Source organism: Artemia franciscana, unplaced genomic scaffold, assembly GCF_032884065.1.
Source record: "Artemia franciscana unplaced genomic scaffold, ASM3288406v1 Scaffold_601, whole genome shotgun sequence".
Taxonomy (NCBI): Eukaryota; Metazoa; Arthropoda; class Branchiopoda; order Anostraca; family Artemiidae; genus Artemia; species Artemia franciscana.
Genome location: NW_027066312.1, coordinates 279,360 through 303,180, shown reverse-complemented (window position 1 = coordinate 303,180; position 23,821 = coordinate 279,360). Strand labels below are relative to the sequence as shown.

General features: G+C 34.1%; 2 protein-coding genes across 6 annotated transcripts in view; one reads left to right on the top strand and one right to left on the bottom strand.

Annotated features, from left to right (window-relative positions):
* Positions 1-498: 498 nt before the first annotated feature.
* The window catches only part of LOC136043445 (uncharacterized), a 147,457-nt gene continuing 124,134 nt past the window's right edge, over positions 499-23,821 (bottom strand). Inside the window, exon 5 of one of the 5 annotated variants that reach the window (XM_065728367.1) lies at positions 499-1,887. In XM_065728367.1, the coding sequence (XP_065584439.1) occupies positions 1,741-1,887 (147 nt within the window). In that variant the 3' untranslated portion in view covers positions 499-1,740. The remainder of the gene's footprint in view (positions 1,888-23,821) is intronic. The other 4 variants (XM_065728365.1, XM_065728366.1, XM_065728363.1 and 1 more) reach the window with 4 other exon arrangements.
* LOC136043444 (uncharacterized) lies at positions 9,993-22,209 on the top strand. Its single transcript, XM_065728362.1, has 3 exons — positions 9,993-10,129; positions 12,115-12,367; positions 21,657-22,209. The coding sequence occupies exons 1-3, from the start codon at positions 10,109-10,111 to the stop codon at positions 22,088-22,090; spliced, it is 708 nt and encodes a 235-aa protein (XP_065584434.1). The 5' UTR covers positions 9,993-10,108; the 3' UTR covers positions 22,091-22,209.

Sequence of the window (23,821 nt, the reverse complement as noted above, 5' to 3'; positions counted from 1 at the left end):
AATAGATTAGGTTGGAGGAGGAGCGTGCGTAGCTTTGTTGGCCTCAGGCGGCTTGGTGCTGCTGTGAGTTATTAGTAGTAGTAGTAGCAGTAGTAGTAGTAGTAAAAATTATCTTCTTTTACTTGTAATTAGTTCTTTTTTATTAAATTTAAATCTATACTTTTCTTTTCCACTTTTCTTTTAAACACTCCAATTTAAAAAAAAATAACAACTTTACTATTTTCAGTATTCAGCCTTATTTTTTTTATCTGCAAATAATCTTCTATAAGATTCAAAAGCGTCTGTAGATGTTGCGGCTTATTAGCTATCAAAGCAATATAGTCTGTAAATAATAAAAGAGATAGTTTTTGAATCCCTAAGCTAACTTTCGGAGCCGATCTATTCTCTAGAAAGTTAAAAAAAACATTTATAAAAATATTAAACAACTCAGGAGTAAGGGTGCTGCCCTGTTTTACTCTAAGCTTAATAACAAAAAGCTTCGAAAACCTTTTACCAACTTGTACGATTCCACTCACGCAAATATACATGCTTACTATCAAACTAACAAATAATTGTGGAAGGTCAATTCTTAGCATGGCATCTTTCAGTAACTCTCTTTTGACACTGTCGAAAGCCTTATGGAGGTCTAGAAATCCCACATAAAGACAAGTTTTTCCCTTTCCATATTTATCTATTAAGGCATTTAAAATAAACACACTATCTGTCGTCCCATACCCTGTCCTGAAACCTCCTTGTTCCGCATGTATTATATTATTTTTATTTAGACACCAATTGGAGAGCCGATATAATATTTTCTCCAATACCTTTCTTGAAGCAGGGATAAGTGTTATTGAACAATAATTCTCATTAGCCTTCGGGTTTCCTCTCTTAAATTGTGGTATAAACAATAATGTCTTCCAAACGCTTAGCCATTGCCTTGAAGTTAACACCTTATTACAAAGAAGAAAAATTATCGACATAAAAATGGAAAGAAAATTCTTAAATAACTTTATTGGTATACCATCAACATCCGCAGCAATACCACCTTTTAAATTCTTAAATACCAACTTAATCTCTTAACCATTCTTATCACCCACTAAATCATAATCATGTTCCCTCATAGGATAAATAACCATCTCTGGGGTGTGAGCTACCCCCTGAAGATCTACACAATCACCTTCCAAATTCTTTAGGTAATCTGGCCATGAATCAGCTTCTGGAACAACCTGCGTATTAACTTTTCCCTTTCCACTATTATTCCTTATATAGCCCCAATACTTCATAAAATATTTTTTTCTAAAATCATCAGTAATGTCCAGTTTCTTTTTATTCTCGTACTCTTTTTTCCCTTTTTCTTAAACTACTATATTCTCTTCTTTTATCTTTATATTTAGCTAACCTCAAACTTGGATCTTCCGCGCTTTCACATTCATTCAAGTCATTAAATAAATATCTTACTTCTCCTTTCATTAAACTGCAATCCGAATCAAAATACCTTAATATATAGAACTTAATTTCTTAAAATGCTTAATATATAGAGAAGGCCCAGCAAAATTTATCGGGTCTCTTACCTATTCAATCTGTGCCTGTTAAATACTTGGAACGAAAAGTCAAACTTTAGTGTGAACAGCGGGACATTCCCATATGTACGGAATGACATATATTTATTTGAAGTTCTAATGTTCCCCAGTAATTTCAAATGAAATAAAATAAAAATTATTTAGTTTCTCATCGTTTTCCAGATCATTCCAAGAAATCTAACTACCTCTTCTTTGAAATCCCCCCCCCACCCACAGAAAATGCCGTCATGAAAAGTTCCTCTTGCTTAAATTTCTCTTGAGAAATCACCCCTGACAGCTTCATCCTCTCCGAAAATTCTCCCGTAGAATGTCTTGCTGGTAATTCCACCTGGAAAATTATCCTTATATAACTTTTATTTGAAAAAAGACTTGATTTTTATTTAGTTTTTTATGCGGGTGCCTCTCTTATTGGACCAATACACGGTGTGTTATCTATTAGCAAGTCACGCCTAATGTACTAAATCCACCCTCCCTGGATTTTTTTTGCGGATCCTCCAGCTCGATTTAAACATCCTCACGGAAACAGGAGCAAAATTGAGTCGCTAAGGAGAAAGTGACGCAAAAAAAAATTCCCCCTGAAAATGTCAGTATAATTACCAAAAATAAATACTATCTATAAATAATGGTCAAATTTCATAACTTACAGCCCTTTCTTCAGGGGCTGTGTGGGTCCTGTGTTACTAAGAGGCATAGTTTGTGGACCTTCCAACTATGTTGAACAGAATAACTATCACCAAATTTTGATCAGTCGACTTCGGGAAAAACAAGGCACGTGGGAGCTCGTTTTGGTCGCTTAAAAAGGGTATAAGAACTTAAAATTGTTGTTTGAGTGAGCCCTCTCCTAATATTCTAGTACCATTAATTCCCTCCCCCAGTCTTCTAGTACCATTAGTTCGATGCTTTAAGTTCTGAAAAAAATTAAATAAATACACACGCAACCCTGAAATTTCTTCTTGTAAAAAGTACAAAATTCAACATTTTTGCAGATTGAAGCTTAAAACCTTTACAGAAGGATTACATGATATTTTGAATCGGATGGTGTGATTTTCACTATAATTCCTGAAATTTTGGGGGACCTTCCTTGTTTGAAAATCAGGCAAATTTTCTTAAGCTTTCAGCTTTTGATGAATAAATTAAACTTAGTGAGTTATATATATATGGAACCAGCAAAAAAAAAAATTATTTTGGTGTAATCCTTGTTGTAAAAATTCAGTTTAGAGTTTTGGTTACTATTGGGCCAAGTCGCTTCTTATTTACAGTTCGTTAACATAAAGTATTTTTTTTTTCAGTCTGGTGATATTTAGGCTAAAACAAAAAAAAAAACAAATTTAATTTTGTCAATTCTTTCCAAGAATAAGAGGGAAACGGGAAGTTTTTTCCCCTAAGTTAATCTATAGAAATATTTCGTCTAATCATCAACGATTTATTCTCAATATAATTTTCAACGTTCTTAGTCTTTTAAACCATAAAATAGTTTTCCTAATTCTTAGGTACTTCGATATGACGTATGGGACCAATTATTCAAAAGTTTGGAAGACAAAGACGAAGAAATACTTTTGCCAAAAAAATTAAGAAATCCGGAAAAAGAAAAGCAACTACCTTTAAAAAATGTTTAGGTGCATTTAAAAAAGTGCTTTTGATCTAACTTTCTTTCCGTCCTTAAAGCCACCAGCGTTTTCTTAAAAAATAAGTTTGTTTGGTTCTAGAAGACTCATCACTCATAAAGTCTGTGTATTCATTTACAAATTTGGCAACCCCATTTTCGGATTGTTGGCAATATGTTTGCACTGGCAACTATTCATGTTCTTTAAATATGATCTTTGGTAAGGTACCGGTAGGGATCTTTTGAATGGGGACATTCAGTAGATCCCCTACTCCACGGGGACATAATCTACTCTAGAAATCTTTCAAGAATAAAACACCTTCCTTCTTGTGTAAAGGTATGTCACCATCATTGTTTTACGAGTAGCTGAGGATTCGACAAGTTTTGACAGAAATCCCCTGAAACGTTGGAACTGCATTTGTTCTTTCTAACTAAAAAGAACCTTCGACGCCCCTGGCACATTCAACATTTGCATGTTTTTGCATTTGATCAACGACTTGTCATGGTATTATTAAACTGGCGTTTTACCAAATTAAGTTGGCGTTTTACCCCTGGCACATTCAACATTTGCATATTTTTGCATTTGATCAACCACTTGTCATGGTATTGTTAAACTGGCGTTTTACCAAATTAAGTTGGCGTTTTACCCCTGACACATTCAACATTTGCATGTTTTTGCATTTGATCAACGACTTGTCATGGTATTATTAAACTGGCGTTTTACCAAATTAAGTTGGCGTTTTACCCCTGGCACATTCAACATTTGCATGTTTTTGCATTTGATCAACGACTTGTCATGGTATTATTAAACTGGCGTTTTACCAAATTAAGTTGGCGTTTTACCCCTGGCACATTCAACATTTGCATGTTTTTGCATTTGATCAACGACTTGTCATGGTATTATTAAACTGGCGTTTTACCAAATTAAGTTGGCGTTTTACCCCTGGCACATTCAACATTTGCATGTTTTTGCATTTGATCAACGACTTGTCATGGTATTATTAAACTGGTGTTTTACCAAATTAAGTTGGCGTTTTACCCCTGGCACATTCATCATTTGCATGTTTTTGCATTTGATCAACGACTTGTCATGGTATTATTAAACTGGCGTTTTACCAAATTAAGTTGGAGTTTTACCCCTGGCAAATTCAACATTTGCATGTTTTTGCATTTGATCAACGACTTGTCATGGTATTATTAAACTGGCGTTTTACCAAATTATGGCTTAGCTCATATTAACTTGGGTCAGTGCTTAGCTTGTTTTTGCAGTTTGTGTTTAGCTTGTTTGTTTCCTGTGGTAAGACATATAGGGGACTTGTAAGTAATAATAAGCTTTTAGGCTACAATCATTTTCAGACGAGGGGTTTGCAACTTTTGCTAGTTGCAATGAGGGGTTTGTAACGTTTACGATTTGGTTTACCTAGCATTTATTTTAAGATCCTTACAGATTAACACCTTTAGCGTTTAATCGAAGCGAGGAAACAAAACCAAAATACTGCTATCACAACACTTTACTTGGCCAAACCAAGTAAAGTATTATGGCCAAGTAAAGTGGCGAAGCAAAGGTTGCCACAACACCTCACGTTGCCCATGCAACGTAGATCTAGTATTTGCTTTATGTCAGTGCTTAGCATATTTTTGCAAAAAGTTGGATTTTGGCTTCCTTTTGCACAGAGTCAGTCCTCAGATTGAACATGGCTGTGTTTTGCTACTTGTTTGTTTACAAAAAAAGATTTAGGTCATTCCTGCATTCAAGAAGGACTTTTCTGATCTTAGCAAAGGGCAACATGGCCAACTTTCCGAAAAAAATATCTATAATTTATTGGACAATTGTGTAATCCAGAGGTATTCCTTCTGGGGCTACATGGAACATTTTCCCTAGCAAACATTTTTTACCCTTTGAACAATTTGTAGAATCGGACCAACATGATTCCACGAGCAGCTACCGGATAACTGGGGGAAAAAAGGGTGAGAGATGGAGACTAATTGCCTTCCAAAATACTTTCAAACGACAGAGTCCCCGTCTAAGGTCTTAAGATCTGAGTTAAAAGTTCTGTTCTGTACAAAAGGGTAAAAAAACGATATAGTGAAAGATACATCATATCTAGTAAGCCAACACCAGTGCATTGACTCTAGTGAAAGATATTATTTCAAAGAAAAGTGCCCTATTTTCTTATGCCAGAATTGACAGTCTTGACGCGATTACTTCCAAAATTCTACCGAAAAAAATTACACGATGTGAATTAGCGAAAAACAACAGAAATGCCATTTACATAACTGCTTAGTTTCCAAGGACTTGCTGCAGCATTGTGATAGAAGAATTGGAAAATTTAATCTTAAGAATTATATTTTTATGCTGATTTTAAATTATATAAGTTTAGGTATACCCATTAAAGGGTAAAGCCTGAGAAAATTAACGGATTTTTGTAAAAAAGGGGAAACACCCTAAAATACATAGAATTTCTAATGAAAATCAAACCATCACATTCAGCACATCAGAGAACCGTAATGTGGAGATTTCAAGCTCCTATCTGCAAAATTGTGGAATTTTGTACTTTCTGCCAGAAGAAGGATCTCGGATGCGTGTTTTTTTTTCAGGGGTGATCGTACCGACCCAGTGGGGCTAAAAACCAAGAGAGGGCTCATTCTGACAGAAATTAAAGGTTATAGTTCTCTTCTTAAGTGACCAAAATATTGGAGGGCAACTAGGCACCCTATCACGCCACTTTTCTCCCAAAAATCGTCTGACCAGGATTCTGAGATTGTTATTTTGTTCAGCATATTTGAAAGGCCTAATAATTATGTCTTTGGATTTAAAATGAACCCCCACAGCCAAGGGGAAAGCTATAATTTGTAAAATTTGCTCATTGCTTACGTATAGTATCTGTACAGTATTAGTATTTTGGGAAGTATGCAAACATTTTTGGGTGGAGAGGACGAATTTTTGCCGGGAGGACTTTGCACCGGGAGAATTTTCCATAGACAGAGAATTTTTCAGGGGGTGAAATTCTCAGGGAATATTGTTTACTGGGAGAATTTACCCGAATCATTACAGGGAATTTCTTTATATATCTTGTTTTATCTTTACTGACACGAGGATGTGTTAAGGGTAATAGTACGGGGTAAATTATTACCAGGACTAAATCGTCCAAAGGATATTTCTGTGGGGAGGGTGAATTTTCCGTGGAGGTGTAGCAAGATTTCCTGGTATTATGTAAAAAACGATCAAAAATCAAATAGTTCGTGGAAACCAACTGTAATTATAAAGTGTTCCTGCTCAATAATACCTAAAACTGTAAAAACGGAATTTTGATACCAATAGATGTATCAGAAGAATCGAAATTTTTATGCTGATTCTCAATATATAAGTTTCATTAAGTTTAGTTTCACCCATCAAAAGCTACGAGCCTGAGAAAATGTGTCTGTTTTTTTTAAAGGAGGAGAGACCCCCTAGAAGTCTTGTAATTTTAATTAAAATCACACCATCAGATTCAGTGTTTCAAAAAACCCTACAGTAGAGGTTTCAAGCTCATATTTTCAAAAATTTTGTATTTTATAATAATTGTCAGTAGAAGGACACGGATGAGCGTTGATTTTTTTTCAAGGGTAGATGTATCAACCCAGTTGTCCTGGAACGTCAAAAAAAGGTTCATTCTAACAGAAGTGAAATTTATAGTGCCCTTTTTAAGTGACAAAAAAAATTCGAGGACAACTAGGTCTCCTCCCACGCCATTTTTTTCCCAAAATCGGCCTATATTTGAGACAGCTATTTTGTCCAGCATGTTTGAAAGGCCGGATAATTAAGCCTTTGGGGATTTCATAACCTCCCGAAGCCCCTGGGGACAAGTCTTTAAGATATAAGATTTACCCATTGCTTACGTATAGTGTTAGTTATTTGAAAGTCGGCATACATTTTTATTTTTCAAGTCTAGACGGGAGGACAAATTTTCTGCTGGGAGATTTCCATGGGGAGGAGGAATTTTCAGTGGAAGCAGATATGGATTTCCTGGTGTTGTTAAAAAAGATCAAAAATCAAATAGTTCGTGGTATTGAACAGCAAGTAAGGAACGACCCAGCTCAATACTAACTGAAATTCTAAAAACCAGAAGTTTGATACTAATAGATATATCCAAAGAATCACCATATTATGCTGATTTCAAATAAATTAATTTCTTTAAGATTAGTTTTACCTATTAAAGGCTACGAGCCTGGAAAAAAAAATTGTCCAGTTTTTGAAAATAGAAGAAGCCATTTCCTAAAAGTCATGAGATTTTAATGAGAATCATACCACTAGATTCAGTGTATCAGGAAACTCTTCTGCAGAGGTTTCAAGCTTCTATCTGCAAAAATGTGGAATTTTGTATTTTTTTTTTTTTTTTTCAGAAGAAAGACCACATATGCGTGTTTGTTTTTAATTTTTAATGTTGCTCCTTACTTTCTGCTGAAGAACCTGTTTTTATATATTTAATATTCAGTAACACAAATCGTTATACAATGATACATACCTAAGCATCAAATGTGGGGACGAAGGGTGAGGAAGGCTGCAATGGATAATTCTATGGGCCGGTCTAACCAAAGCTCTATAGAAGTTGATTTTAATTTAATCCCATAAATTTTGGTTTTTTAAGCCTATTATCTGTTCACCTTTACATGAGAGATAATTCAGTGTAATGTTGAGGAAGATTTAACTGGAATCCTTTTCGAATTTGGCATAAAATATTTAGACTAAGGCTGTAATGTGGATGTCGATATTTTGTCAGCTCCCTAAAATTGCTGAAACACTTCGGGCTTAAGGGATGGTTGCTGCCTCTACAAAGAACAAATCATTTTCATTACAAGCTTTAATGCTGCTCTTCATTTTCATTTTATAAAACTTGATTTATTTGTATTTATTTTTACAGTAGAATCAAACAGTTCGTGGTAACGAACTGTAGTAAGGAGCGAACCGGCTCAATAGTAAACGAAACTCTATAAAGCGGAATTTTGATGCTGAGAGATACATCAAAAGAATTGGATTTTTATGCTGATTTTGAATATATAAGTTTCTTCAAATTTAGTCTTTGTTATCAAAAGTTACGAGCCTGAGAAAATTTGCCTTATTTTGGAAAATATGGGGAAACAACCCCTAAAAGTCATAAAATCTGAACGAAAATCACACCATCACATTCAACGTATCAGGGAACCCTATAAATAAAATTTCAAGCTCCTATCTACAAAAATGTGGAATTTCATATTTTTTTACCAGAAGACAGATCACGGGTGCGTGTTTATTTGCTTTTTGTTTTTTGTTGTTTTTTTTCCCCAGGGGTCATCGTATCGACCGAGTGGTCCTAGAATATCGCAAAAGTGCTCATTCTAACGGAAATGAAATGTTCTAGTACCCTTTTTAAGTGACCAAAAAAATTGGATGGCACCTAAGCCCCCTCCCACGCTAATTTTTTCCCAAAGCCAACGGATCAAAACTTTGAGACAGCCATATTGTTCCACATAGTCAAAAAACATAAAACTATGTCTTTGGGGATGACTTACTCCCCCACAGTCCCTGGGGGAGGGGCTGCAAGTTACAAACTTTGACCATTGTTTACATACAGTAATGGTTATTGGGAAGTGTACAGATCTTTTCAGGGAGATTTTTTTGGTTTGGGGGTGGGGTTGAGGGGAGGGGGCTATGTGGAAGGATCTTTCCTTGGAGAAATATGTCATGAGGGAAGGGAATTTCGATGAAAATGGCGCAGGATTTTCTAGCATTACTTAAAAAAAAAAAAACAATGAAAAAATGAACATGAAAAAGTTTTTTCAATTGAAAGTAAGGAGTAACATTACAACTTAAAACGAACAGAGATTATTACACATATGAAGGGTTCTAAAAATACTTTAGCATAAAGAGCGAGGTATTTAGGAGGAGGTAAATACCTCGCGCTTTATGCTAAAGTATTTTTTGTAATTTCAACTATTTATTCTACGGCCTTTCTGATTCAGGGGTCATTCTTAAAGAACTGGGACAAAACTTAAGATTTAGTGTAAAGAGCTAGGTATTAACGAGGGTACAAACCCCCTCGTATACATAATAAAAATATAAGAATATAAAAGTTTGTTTCGTAAGTTAATTCTTAAGTTACGAATATTTTTTACTATCAAAAACGTTCGTCAAAAATTAAAAGTTCCAGTTGCCTTTTTAAGTAACCAAAGAATTGGAGGGCAACTATGCCTCCTTCCCCAGCCCTATTTCTCAAAATCGTATGATCAAAACTAAGAGAAAGCCATTTAGCCAAAAAAAGAATTAATATGCAAATTTCATTTTAATAATTTATGTGTGGAGAGCCAAAATCAAACATGCATTAATTCAAAAACGTTCAGAAATTAAATAAAAACAACTAGTTTTTTTAACTGAAAGTAAGGAGCGACATTGAAACTTAAAACGAACAGAAATTACTCCGTATATGAAATGAGTTGTCCCCTCCACAGTCCCTCGCTCTTTACTCTAAAGTCCGACTCTTTGCCACAATTCTACTTTTTAAAACAATTGAAAACTTTAGCGTAAAGAGCGAGGGATTGCAGAGGGGACAACTTATTTCATATACGGACTAATTTCTGTTCGTTTTAAGTTTCAATGTCGCTCCTTACTTTCAGTTAAAAAAAATAATTTTTTATTTATTTAATAATTATAATAAGCCACTATGTCAGCACAATACCCCAAAATTTGAATTAATATACATGAACATTTGTCAACAATATTTTTGCAATGCTAAATTAACTATTTTATCTATCCAGTATGACAAATACTAAGGGATAATGTTCATTGGTTAAAAGCTATTACTGCTAGAAGTGTTCTGACCTTCATTTTCTGATTATGAAATCAAGCGATTGTACTATATATAGATACTAACACTTTCAGTGATTTATTCAGACTTATTTTGACTTGTGAAGAAGTTAATAACAGATTAGTATGAATTTCTCAGTCATTTTGGTAAGTGAAAAAAAAAATTCAATCCAAGCTACAATATTATCGATAGGACAAATAATATTCTAACCTAATTAGTAAGAATTTATTCTTAGTGCTATAGTTTTACTTAGTCATACAATTTAGTCATTCAGACGAGAAAATAGAAAACACAAATATATTTTCTGGAGCTTAACTTTTATACTTAGTTTAGCTGTTTCATTTTTATTATTAAATTATAAGAACAATTTCAACTGAAAGTAAGGAGCAAATTTAATATTTATAATTTAAAGAAATTACTCCTTATATGAGGGGAATTCCCCTTTCTCAGCGTTCACTCTTCACGCTAAAGTTTGATTTGTTGTCAAAATTCATTAAGAAAGACTGCTCAAACATAAAACCTGTTGAATTCGAACGAGAAACATTTTCAAAGAATTTTAAGAACTAATCTTGAGGGCTGAGGAAGGGACAACTGTACTCCTACACGAAACAATTTCTGTTTGTTTTAAGTTTTAATGTTACTCCTTGCTTCCAATTAAAGAAATTGCTCTCTTGTATATTTTTTGTTCGTTTTTCCAATAACACTGAAAATTTTGCTTCGCACCACCTTGGGAGATTATCCTCCTAGGAAAATGTCACTATGAAAAGTTGCTCAAACAAAAATTCCCTCTTTCCTGGAAACTCTCGCTAGACAGTTCTATCCACGCTAAAAGTTTGAAAAAAACTTTCTTATATTTAATTTCAGATCGTTTCCAAATCCTGCAAACAATTTTCCTCCCTCTCTGAGTAAACTCTTCCCCTGAATTTGCCCGTCTCGGTTTCAAATACGGAAAATTTCCCCATGGATTATTTATAATGCTGATTATCTTGATTAAAATCCCCCCTGAGAAATTCATTTGTGAGAATAATCTATAGAGGGAGGTTTGCAGGGGAAGAAATTTTCAGAGGAAATTTGATACCTGTGAATTACCCAGAATTTTTACACGAAGAATTCCCATTAGAAATCATAGGCAGCATTATAGCACTGCCTAAGTAAAAACGCAATGTGGGTGCAATGTATTTATTTTCTGACCAAGGCCCTTCATGTGGAAGGAGTTGTCATATAAACTTCGAAAGGAACTCATTCGATAAGTAATTGAAAGTTTAAGTGCCTTTTCAAGAGTCACGAGTGAATGGAGATGAACCAACCCCCTCTTCTCCCCACCCATACTTTACCAAAACACATCCAATCAAAATTTGAGATAGCCCTTTCGTTCAGTGTAGTTAAGGGGTCCAATATGTATGTCCTTGGGGATTACAACCACCCCCCTACAGCCCCTAGCACACGGACTCTAAGTAATACTACTTGAAGATTATTAACATATAAGGTTTTCACGGAAGGGGTGGTCGTAAAAATTTAGGAGCCGGCTCTTTCAATTGGAAACTAAAGGTTCTAGTTCTCTTTCAAAAGTAAAAATGATGGAGGTTAACCAGCCCACTCCTCATCCTCTTCTTCACAAATGTATCCGGTAGAAAGTTTGGGATAGCTAGCTGGTTCCCTTTTGCAACTCCATGCACACAGTTTTCTGATTTACTTCAACTTCCCCATGAGCATCGCATGGAATTTTTCAATTTTTACAATTTCTTCATTTTTGGTTTCATACACTCCTAATTTTTTGAGAAACAAAAAATGTTTTTTAAATTAATTAAATTAATAAGAATAAGGTTTTCCAGCTGAAAAATGAAAAATTACTTTTAAACTACTTAGAAATTTAGCCTAAAGAGCAAGAGATTGAAGAAAAGGCATCCCTTATGATTTTTGCGATACACAATAATTTTTGCTCATTTTAAGTTTTCATATTGTTTCTTAATTTAAAGTAATTTTTTTTATTTATCTAATCAAATTTAGTGTTTCTGTGTAAAATTATTAGTGCGTAAGACAAAAATAAAACATATTACATTGAGGGCATCTCTTCCTCTTCAAAAAAATGTCCACTCTATTCAGGCAAGAAAATAACACTTCTTTTTTTCAGTTAGCCTGTCTAACTTTCGTATATTTCGTAAACTCCACATCAGTGCAGCCAAAGGGAGAAGAAGAAATCCAAGAAGAGGAGCAGCTTCAAGTGTCTGAGACTAAGCACAAAGGATATGGTGGTGGAGGAGGATATAGTCAGCCTATAATATATATGGTGCCTAGCTATGGTGGCTACGGAGGACAGGGTGGATACGGCGGAGGAGGTTATGGTGGAGGACATGGTGGTGGACTCGGAGGAGGATATGGGGGAGGTAACATAATATTAATGTATCTGACTTTATTTTGGCTGTTGAGAACTTTGGAATTTTTTTACCTAACTGAGAAGAAAAAGTTGATAAAATACAAAATAACTCAATTAAATACTTCCTAGCATTTAATACGATGGATGGTAAGAATCCTGGAGCTTAATAGACATTTTGTACAAGAATATTGGCCCTTTCTGGTCACCCAAAATTGAACTCTTCACAATGGGCCACTGACAATGTTTGATTAGTTTTTATCAATCTTCTTTGTTTAATTAATTTAAAAGCGAAGGTACCGGGTATCTTCAGTGTGTGCTAAATGATTTTTTATGTAGTACACAAGAAGCCATTACATTTGCTAAATGGGACTACCCATTTAGAGCTGGGTTGACTCTTGTTGAACTTACAGATTCATGCCACTGACTCCCTATATATACATATATTTTAATATATAGAAATATTTATATATTTTTTCATGGAAATCTTTTTCAAGGGGAGGTAAATAGATATATTGAAACATAACTTGGGTAGAAATAAAGTCATATAATATAGCAAACTTAAATATAACCAAAATTGCCATCATTGGATAAATGAAACTCAAAACAAACAGATTTAAATGAATGAGCACATATAATTTAAAGATAAAGCTATTGATGAATAAAAAAATCCCTAAAATAAACAATTACTAAAATAAATAATCAACGAAAACTGAAAAAAACTGAAGTAGGAGTACCACTCTTTAAGCCTTCTATGTGCCAAAGTGTCATTCCAGAATTTAAGGGCTTAATTCCACTGTGGTTTAAAGTGCAAAAATGTTTAGGTAAATTGGAGACACAACATTTCAGCCACACTCAGAACAATATTGAAGTCTCCTCCCCTACTCGCCAGTATCCCTCTATTGAATGAAATTCAGCCCTGGTTGAAAAATGGCCTCTTTGTCACGCCACGCCAGACATATGTTCAAGTTAAAGCCACGGATAAAAGAGGTCAAAGAGACAAGAATAAACAAAGTCGAACGTTATTTATTGATATATGTTTTTTTTTTCTTATTCATTTTTCACTCATGCGTATTCTTTAAAATATTCTCCCATGAGGATATTTCCAGGAGATTGCTCTTAAATCAAAAGGTTGGTTTAAGAACCGTTCTAAGCCTTGACAGAAAAAAGAAAAAAAATATGTAAAATTCTAATTGAATACAACCAAAGACAGCATGTTTCGCCTAATCTGAATCAAAAGTTTTAAATCTTTAGTCGAAACCCTAGGAAGAACTTTCTACGGTGGAAGATTTTGCAGCGGGATTATTCAAGGAGGGGTAGGTAGGCTATACTTCCTAGGACTATTTTCACAACGATCAGAAAAAAACAACAACAGAAAATTTTCCTCTACTGGAAGTAAGGAGCAACATTAAAATGTAAAACGAACATAAATTATTCTGTATAAAAGTAGGTAAATCCCGTTTTATATATTCTGATTATACTAAAATTCTTCTTTTTGTCCCAATTCTTTTAGAATGACTCTTGAAAAACAAATGCCGTTTAATTAGAATTAGAAACTTTTATAAAAGTGCTGAAAAGCTCTAAATTAAAAAAAAATAGTTTTGTTTCCACTGAAAGAACAGAATAATATAAAAACTTCAAACATACAGAAATTGTTTATTGTATAGAGGGAGGCAATTCTCTTTTCAATAGCCCTCTCTTCAAGCTAAAGTTTCAGAGTACTTTTAAAAAAGGTTCTGAATCTAACCACTTGGCCCTTATGTTTTAGGAATCGTTTTTAAGGGATTGAAAGAAAGATCAAACCTAAGTGTAAGGAGCAGGGTATAGGGAAGGTGACAGACCCTATCATAGACGGGATGATTACTATCCATATTAATTTTTAACGCTACTCCTTACTTTCAGTAGAAAAAGGGAGTTTTTCCATGTAATTCCTCAAAAGATGAAGTAGAGTGTTTGCTTTAAAAAAAAGGCATTGTTTATTCTGTGCTAAATAGCTGATCAAACAGTTCGTGGTAACGAACTGTAGTAAGGAGCGACCCGGCTCAATAGTAACCAAAACTCTAAAAAATGGAATTTTGATACCAATAGCTACATCAAAAGAATCGCATTTTAATGCTGGTTTTAAATATATAAGTTTCAGCAAGTTTAGTCTTACCCATCAAAAGTTACGAGCCTGAGAAAATTTGCGTTATTTTAGAAAATAGGGGGAAACGCCCCCTAAAAGTCATAGAATCTTAACGAAAATCACACCATCAGATTCAGCGTATCAGAGAACCCTACTGTAGAAGTTTCGAGCTCCTATCTACAAAAATGTGGAATTTTGCATTTTTTGCCAGAAGGCAGATCACAGATGCGTGTTTATTTGTTTTTTTTTTTTTTTTTTTTCTTTTTCCCAGGGGTGATCGTATCGACCCAGTTGTCCTAGAAAGTTTCAAGAGGGCTCATTCTAACGGAAATGAAAAGTTCTAGTGCCCTTTTTAAGTGACCAAAAAAATTGGAGGGCACCTAGGCCCCCTCCCACGCTAATTATTTTCTCAAAGTCAACGGATCAAAATTCTGAGATAGCCATTTTATTCAGCGTAGTCGAAAAACCTTATAACTATGTCTTTGGGGACGACTTACTCCCCCACAGTCCCCGTGGGAGGGGCAACAAGTTACAAACTTTGACCTGTGCTTACATATAGTAATGGTTATTGGGAAGTATACAGGCGTTTTCAGGAGGATTTTTTTTGGTTTGGGGGAGGGGTTTGAGAAGAGGGGGATATGCTGGGGGAACTTTCCTTCGAGAATTTGTAATGGGAGAAGAAAATTTCCAGGAAGGGAGAGCAGGATTTACTAGCATTATTTAAAAAAAAACAATTAAAAAATAAATGTGAAAAAGCTTTTTCAGCTGGAAGTAAGGAACAACAATAAAACTTAAAACAAACAGAAATTATTACCCATATGAGGGGCTCACCTCCTTCTAATACCTCGCTCTTTACGCTAAAGTATTTTTAGTAATTTCAACTACTTATTCTACGGCTTTTGTGATTCAGGCGGTCATTCTTAATGAATTGGGATAAAATTTAAGCTTTAGTGTAAAGAGCGAGGTACTGACGATGGGGCGAATCCCCTCATATATGTAATAAAAACATGAGAATACAAAAGTTCTTTACGTAAGCTAATTTATAAGTTACGTAAATCTTTTACCAATAAAAAGATTCGTAAAAAATTAAAAGTTCTAGTTGCCTTTTTAATTAACCAAAAATCGGAGGGCAACTAGGCTTCGTCCCCCGCTCTTTTTTTCTCAAAATCATTCGATTAAAATTATGAGAAAGCCATTGAGCCAAAAAAAACAAATATGCAAATTTCGTTTTGATTATTCCTCTGCGGAGAGCCAAAATCAAAACATGCATTGATTCAAAAACGTTCAGAAATTAAATAAAAAAAAAAAGTTTTTTTAACTGAAAGTAAGGAGCGACATTAAAACTTAAAACGCACAGAAATTACTTCGTATATGAAAGAGGCTGCTTCCTCATCAACGCCCCGCTCTTTACGCTAAAGTTTTTTACATTTTTAAAAAGAAGAATTGAGAGAAAGAGTCAAACTTTAGCGTAAAGAGCGGGGCGTTGATGAGGATGCAGCCTCATTCATATACGAAGTAATTTCTGTGCGTTTTAAGTTTTAATGTCGCTCCTTACTTTCAGTTAAAAAAACTTGTTTTTTTTTATTTAATTTTATACCAATAAGACAAAGACAAAAAATTATACTCGCAAGATAAGTAAATTAACCTTAAGTTCGAAGACATTGCTATGAAAAAAAAAGAACGTGGTGATGAGTTTGAGCAATAAGTAAAAGATTATGTATTTTTTCAATATGATTTGATTGTTGTTAAGGCAAAATACCATACTTTGTGTTTCTAAATAAAAACAAACAGTTTTTTTTTTTCTTAACTGAAAGTAAGGAGCGACATTAAAACCAACAACGGACCGAAATAATTCCGTAGCCTATCTGAAAGGGGTTTTACCCTTTTCCACACCTTGTTCTTTATGTTCGATCTTTTAATTCTTTAATAAGTAGACCCCTATCTTGTCTAATTCCCTCCAGGCAGTTCAAACCTCGCTGAAAACCCCCTATCCATAAAACTGCTTAAGGACGATTCAGGTGAAACAGTTTTCCTGAGCATTCTTGAATTTGAATAAGAATTTAATATCTAATTGGGTTCTCGATAACTCCTCAAATATCCCCTTCCGTTGAAATTAAGTCCCCGACTATCAAAACGCGCAGAAAATGGCCCCACGATAATTTTTCCGGAATATATTCAAATTTAAAACTTGGCAAATAGAATGTAAGAAAATTAAAAATAATTTCTCATAGTAATCAAGTCAACCCCCCTCCGTGTAACATTCTCCTGGAAAAATTTCACCCCCGAAAATTTATTTCTCAAAAGAAGATTCTTCTTACAGAAATCCAACCCAAACACAACCAATCCTGCCGAAAAATGTCTGTAAACTTCCCAATAACAAACACTATACGTAAACGATGGCAAATTTCATAACTCAAAAGGTTCTCCCACGGAATACAGGGAGGGGGGGTCAGTTACACCTAAAAACATAGTTATTTGTTCTTTGAACTATACTGAACAAAATTGCTACTGTGTTATTTTGATCATATAACTTTGGGGGGAAACTGAGCATGGGAGGGAGCCAGCTGCCCTCCAGTCTTTTTTGCAACTTAAAAAGAGCCCTAGAAATTTTAATTTCCGTTCAAATACACCCTTTCCCAATTTTCTAGGGCTATTATTTAAATACGATTATTGCTTGGGAAAATAAAACTAACAAACACACATGCTTGATCTGTCTTCTGGCAAAAACAGCAAAATTCCACATTTTTGTATATAGAAGCTTGAAACTTCTGCAGTAGGCTTCTCTGGTATGCTGACTATGATAGCGTGATTTTCATTAAGATTTTTTGAATTTTAGGGGGCGTTTATCCCAGTTTCAGAACTCAGGCAAATATTCTCAGACTTGTAACTTTTGATTGGTAGCATTAAACTTGATATATATATATATATATATATATATATATATATATATATATATATATATATATATATATATATATATATATATATATATAGAGACAGAGAGAGAGAGAGAGAGAGAGAGAGAGAGAGAGAATCAGCATAATAAATTGATTCTTTTGATGTATCTACTGATATTAAAATTCTGTTTTTAAGAGTTTTGGTTACTATTGAGCCAAACTATATGGTTACTATTGAGCTGAGTCTCTCCTGACTTACTGTTCTTTTACCACAAAAGCGTAATCAAGATCAGAAGGAATAGCCATCTTGAGTCACTTATTCAGAGTAATGAGGGTTTGAGCCATTGAGGTTGTGTTTCTGAATTTCATTTATAATTCAGCAAATAAAGCTAACACAAATTACGCAACTTTAACTTGTGCTCTAAAAGCATGGTAAAGTGCTCTTTTAGGGGCAAAAAACATATATAATAGCTTTTGATCAAAAGAACGCAAAACAGTAGCTAAGTTGGAAGCTATCTCTGAATTATGTTAGGCTGTTGAACACCTAAGAGGATTTCATGTACTCATGTCTTTTCTTTGAGGCGTAGGATTCGTCATTGAATAGGAGTTACCTCAAGGAAGCACTTGATAAAATGTATATGTCAAATTGTGCTGACAAGATGCTGAGTGGACACGCGTATTCAAGAAGCATTGGAGGCCATATATCATTACGACTTGTCTTATAAATAATAATTTTGAACCAATGAATATTTAAGATATTTGTTAGATAAGAGAATGCAAGAAATCATCTCTCGAGATGTATCCTGCAAAAATGTAAAAGGCTATAAAGGTGACTCAACCTTTTTTCCTCTGAAATTTTAATTAAACTTACTGAATTAAATAATAGAGGTCTAATGGCACAGCTATGGGTGTAATATTTTGAAAAGGTTTCAGAAGCACTTGACTTGGTTCATACTGAAAGACTCAGGTTTTGAAATGACATCTTGATGTAGACGAAAAATACTATGATATTTCTCAGCCACTGGTCATTTCTTTGTTGCAAACTCAGCTCATGTGTCTGTGTGATATGGTAAAAATAGAAGAAACTATGGATGAAAAAAACTTCCGAGAACTTCAAAAGTGGATTCATCTCCATGAGAAGAACAGATAAACTAAAAGTCAAGTAAACGTACAGATATGGTAACTGAATGGTTTATGACAAGAACTAGGGTCTATGACAAAGATTCCTCACTTAAAATATCATGAAATAAACTTTAAACACCCTGAAGAGTAATATTACTTTCAATTCTAGATGCATCAATAAAAATTAACGATTATAAAGTTCCAATGGACCAATTATATATTTTGAAAAGATTTACAATGACCAAGCCATTGAACCGAGCGTGTCAATTTGAACTTCAAAATAAACAAAATAAACTGAGCTTGTATCAAAGAGCAATATTTAATAATAATAACATGAGAAAAACAAAAAAATTTCTTTGTGTGGGAATATGAACTATTACAATGTTGGTTTTAGTTTCATGAAATCAAATTGTTATCCATCTCAGAATATCGAATCTGATCGATTTTGATTTATTTCAAGTATTTCATGTAAACAGGGAGTCTTTGAATAAGTGGAGAAGAAGGAAGAGCAGATACAATTTACTCTTCAGATACAAGAGCAGATACAAAAATATAATTTTGATGCCAATAGCTACATCAAAAGGATTGCATTATAATGCTGATTTTAAATATCTAAGTTTCATCAAGTAAGGCTTACCCATCAAAAGCAACAAGCCTGAGAAAATTTGCCTTATTTTAGAAAATACAGGGAACCACCCCCTAAAAGTTATGGAATCTTAGCGAAAATCACACCATCAGATTCAGCGTATCAGAGAACCCTAATGTAGAAGTTTCAACCTCCTATATATAAAAATGTGGAATTTTGTATTTTTTGCCAGAAGCCAGATCACGGATGCGAGTTTATTTGTTTGGTTGTTTTTTTTTGTATTTTTGTTGTTTTTTTTTCCAGGGGTGATCGTATATACCCAGTGGTCCTAGAATGGTGCAATAGGGCTCATTCTAACTGAAATGATAAGTTCTAGTGCTCTTTTTAAGTGACCAAAAAATTGGAGGGTACCTGGGTCCCTCCCACGCTAATTATTTTCCCAAAGTCAACGGATCAAAATTCTGAGATAGCCATTTTATTCAGCGTAGTCAGAAAACTTATAAATATGTCTTTGGGGACGACGTACTCCCCCATAGTCCCTGTGGGAGGAGCTACAAGTTGCAAACTTTGACCAGTGCTTGCATATAGTAATGGTTATTGAGAAGTGTACAGACATTTTAAGGGGTATTTTTTGGTTGGGCGGAAGGGTTGAGAAGAGGGGACATGTTGGGGGAACTTTCCATTGAAGAATTTGTCATGGGGGAAGAAAATTTCCATGAAGAGAGTGCAGGATTTTCTAGCATTATTTAAAAAAAAAACAATGAAAAAATAAATATGAAAAAGTTTTTTAAACTGGAAGTAAGGAGCAGCATTAAAACTTAAAACGAACAGAAATTATTACGCATATGAGGGGCTCACCTCCAGCTAATACCTCGCTTTTTACGCTAAAGTATTCTTAGTAATTTCAATTAGGCACCTAGGCCCCCTCCCACGCTAATTGTTTTCCCAAAGTCAACGGATCAATATTCTGAGATAGCCATTTTATTCAACGTAGTCAAAAAAAACTTATAATTATGTCTTTGGGGACGACTTACTCCCTCACTGTCCCTGTAGGAGGGGCTACAAGTTACAAGCTGTGACTAGTGCTTACATATAGTAATGGTTATTGGGAAGTGTACAGACGTTTTCAGGGGGATTTTTTGGTTGGGGGGAGGGGTTGAGAAGAGGAATATATGTTGGGGGAACTTTCCATCGAGGAATTTGTCATGGGGGAAGATAATTTCCATGAAGAGAGCGCAGGATTTTCTAGCATTATTTAAAAAAAAACAATGAAAAAGTAAATATGAAAAAGTTTTTAAACTGGAAGTAAGGAGCAGCATTAGAACTTAAACCGAAGAGAAATTATTACACATATGACGGGCCCCCCTCCTCCTAATGCCTTGCTCTTTACGCTAAAGTATTTTTTAGTAATTTCAACTATTTATTCTACGGCTCTTGACTCTTTCTCTTAACGCTTTCTCTTAACTCTACCCTCAACTTTTCTCTCAACTCTTTCTCTAGAAAAGAGAAAGTTTAACTCTTTCTCTTAACTCTACTTCTTAAAACAGTGAAAAACTTTAGCGTAAAGAGCGGGGCGTTGATGAGGAAGCAGCCCCATTCATATACGAAGTAATTTCTGTTCGTTTTAAGTTTTAATGTCGCTCCTTACTTTCAGCTAAAAAAAACTTTTTTTTATTTAATTTTAATCAAAGAAGGACAACTCATTGTACAGGAAAACTCATTTTAACAAAGAAAGATTATGTCATTCAAGACAATATTCGGAATGATATTTTCTAGTAAAAGCAAGAATTAAATATGTATTTCTGACCTTTCTGTAGGAAGTTATTTGCATAAATTAGATTAGAAATAAACATAAATAATGTGTTTCCCTTCATCAGCCATAAATTGCAAGAGTAGGTCAGTGTTATTGCATAGGTATACACTTTGTGAATAAAATGAAGTGTCAAATTTAGCAATATTTAATAGAAAAATTATTTATTATTATATTTGTGTAAATAAATTCTATACTTTATACGACTTGTATTTGATCGGGATTACCAGCCAATCTTTAATAGCATTTTATATAGACAAAAGCCGTACACTCACTGTCCTCAATCTATAAAATGATTGAATGTAGAAAAATAGAGAAAAAATATTGATAATTCGATTCTCTAGAAAATTTATACAAAATATAATTAGCTTAAAACCTACAAGAACCGAAATTTATGCAAAAAAAAACAACAACAAAAACACACAACATTTGTGTATAAATTCTTGTGGCAAATTTGCTTTTTCCCTGACACTCAAAACCATACAAAACAACTAAAAGGATTCAAGTCAAACAGAATGTACGAACATATATCCATAATCTTTGCTCTTCTCTCATTCTTGTAATCTATCTTTTCCTTTCCCCATTCTCTTTATCCCACGCCCTCTTCGTCTTTCCGTAGTTTTTTGTCTGAATCCCTCATAATTTTTTTTTCCTATCTCCATCTCTCTCAATCTCCTTAATCTGCATCAAAACACCCTGTAGTATTTTTACTACCATCAAAAAGAACCTATTCATCTTTAATTTGAGTATCATTATTTCTAGGCTACGGAGTTAAAAAGGGCTATGGAGGAGGACAAGGAGGCTACAGCATGGTCGCACCTGCCAGGCCATATATACCTATGGCTATACCTATGAAAGGAGGCTATGGGCAGAGCCTTGGAGGAAGCTATGGTCAGAGCATCGGAGGAGGTTATGGCCAAGGAATTGGAGGTGGCTACGGAGGAGGCTACGGACAAAGCATTGGAGGTGGCTTAGGGCATGCTGTTGGGGGAGGTTACGGCCAAAGCATCGGAAGTAGTTATGGTCAAGCAATTGGAGGAGGCTACGGACAAAGCATTGGAGGTGGCTTAGGGCAAGCTGTTGGGGGAGGTTACGGCCAAAGCATCGGAAGTAGCTATGGTCAAGCAATTGGAGGTGGCCAAGGGGGTTATGGTGGAAGCGCTGTCGGGGGGTACAGTCAAGGAGGATATGGGTAAAAGTAATGAATATTGCAACTACTGACCAAATGGGTTTTTCATGGCAGTTTTTATAGTGTTTATATTTTTTGTGCAATTTTTTTTTAGTTTTATATAATAAACTGAATTATAAATTTCAACTCTTGTGTATTTATCATATCCATTTAGTTAATTATTGCAACCTCGTAGGGATATTTTGTAAGTGGATTTGAACTATACATCTCAAGCATCAATAAAACTATTTAAACTACGAAACATGTTTTCTAAATTTATTTGTCCTACGATGTATTTATTACATAATTTTAGTTGTAAAATATGTCAGAATTGACCATGGTGCACGGATTTTATGAAATATTTAACCTTTCTAAGGTTATTCCTTTGAATTTTATAATTTGATCACATACAATTTCTATGGAGCATTATTTTTTTATTTAAACGATAATAATTTTAGCCCTTTTTCTCAGAAAAAAAAGGACTTCACACCAGTAAAATGGTTTTTATCGGATTTAATTTTCTGAAAGAAAATTCGGTTTAAACTAACAGTTCCAGAAGTTAGATAAACAAAACAAAATGAAATAACGCTATTAAAGTGAATTTTAAATAAAAAATAGAGCAAAGAAAAAGTAAAAAAAAAAAGAGAAATTTAGAAACTGAAAACCTACCGAGCTATTCAACACACTGAATCAATGTCCCGTGAGAACAGTTATTGTCACTGGAGTGTAAGTTAGAGGGGGAATGTTTCAAGAAAAAACTTTTGGATCCATATTCTTTCTTATTTTCGCAAATAGCTTAGTAGATGACATGGCCAACATTTTTTCAATCGAATCTTTTTGAAATGATCACAAAGACATAAGGAAGTCCGAAGCCTGAAGAAATTCTCCTTTAATCTTCTCCTTTAATCTTCAATTCTCCTTTAATCTTTAATCTTTAACCTTTAATCTTTAATCTTCAAGTTTTTCTAGCACTTACAGATTTGTTTGTTAGCGTAAAATCTTTACTATGATTGGCAAATAACAAGAAATTTCATTTGAAAGTAAAGTGATGCGTAACTCTTCAGGTTAACAAAGATATATTTTATTAGTCTTGAAGCCTTAAAGTTCAACTTTAACTTTTTCTTTATTCAACTTAAAAAATACAACAATAATATTATGCCCCTACATAAAGCAGAGCTCGTAAGGCTGGGACAGTGGAAAAACTTAAAAAAACATCAACATTTCATCATAATAATGATTCCAAAATTTAGCACGACAAAAGACAAATAAAATAGAAAAAAACTGATAAAAGAAAAGAAACTAGGATAATTAAATAAATAAATATCGGGCAGGAGAGGCCATCCCAGACATAGGGACACAAAAACAAAACACACAAATAGGAAGATCAAATAATTTAATTTTCCATCATCAATGGTGAATAATCAAAATTTTTGTCAAACAATCATTAATATTTGCTTTTTTTTAATTTAGCTGAGATTTTTGGGATGGATCAAAAAGAATTTTATCATTCAGCTTACAATTGTTTGCAATGAAGGGTATTTGGTACCTAATCGAAAACCTTGACCTTTCAGAACTTACAAAAGGAATTCGGTACATCCCACACCTTCGACAATCTGAACGAGGAAGTAAAATTAAGAAAGGATTGTCAGAAATAATTTTTAAAATTTTGGATTTGAAAATACCATATGGAAGTATTTAATACTCGATATCATTTAAATCTAACAAATTTAAGAAAAGGAATAGTGTTTTAGTTTCCGAA

Excerpts from the sequence above, each read along its gene's own strand:
- LOC136043444 (XM_065728362.1), top strand. The coding sequence starts at position 10,109 with ATGAATTTCTCAGTCATTTTG. Across the intron at positions 10,130-12,114 it reads TGAATTTCTCAGTCATTTTG|TTAGCCTGTCTAACTTTCGT; the intron begins GTAAGTGAAAAA and ends TCTTTTTTTCAG. Across the intron at positions 12,368-21,656 it reads CGGAGGAGGATATGGGGGAG|GCTACGGAGTTAAAAAGGGC; the intron begins GTAACATAATAT and ends CATTATTTCTAG.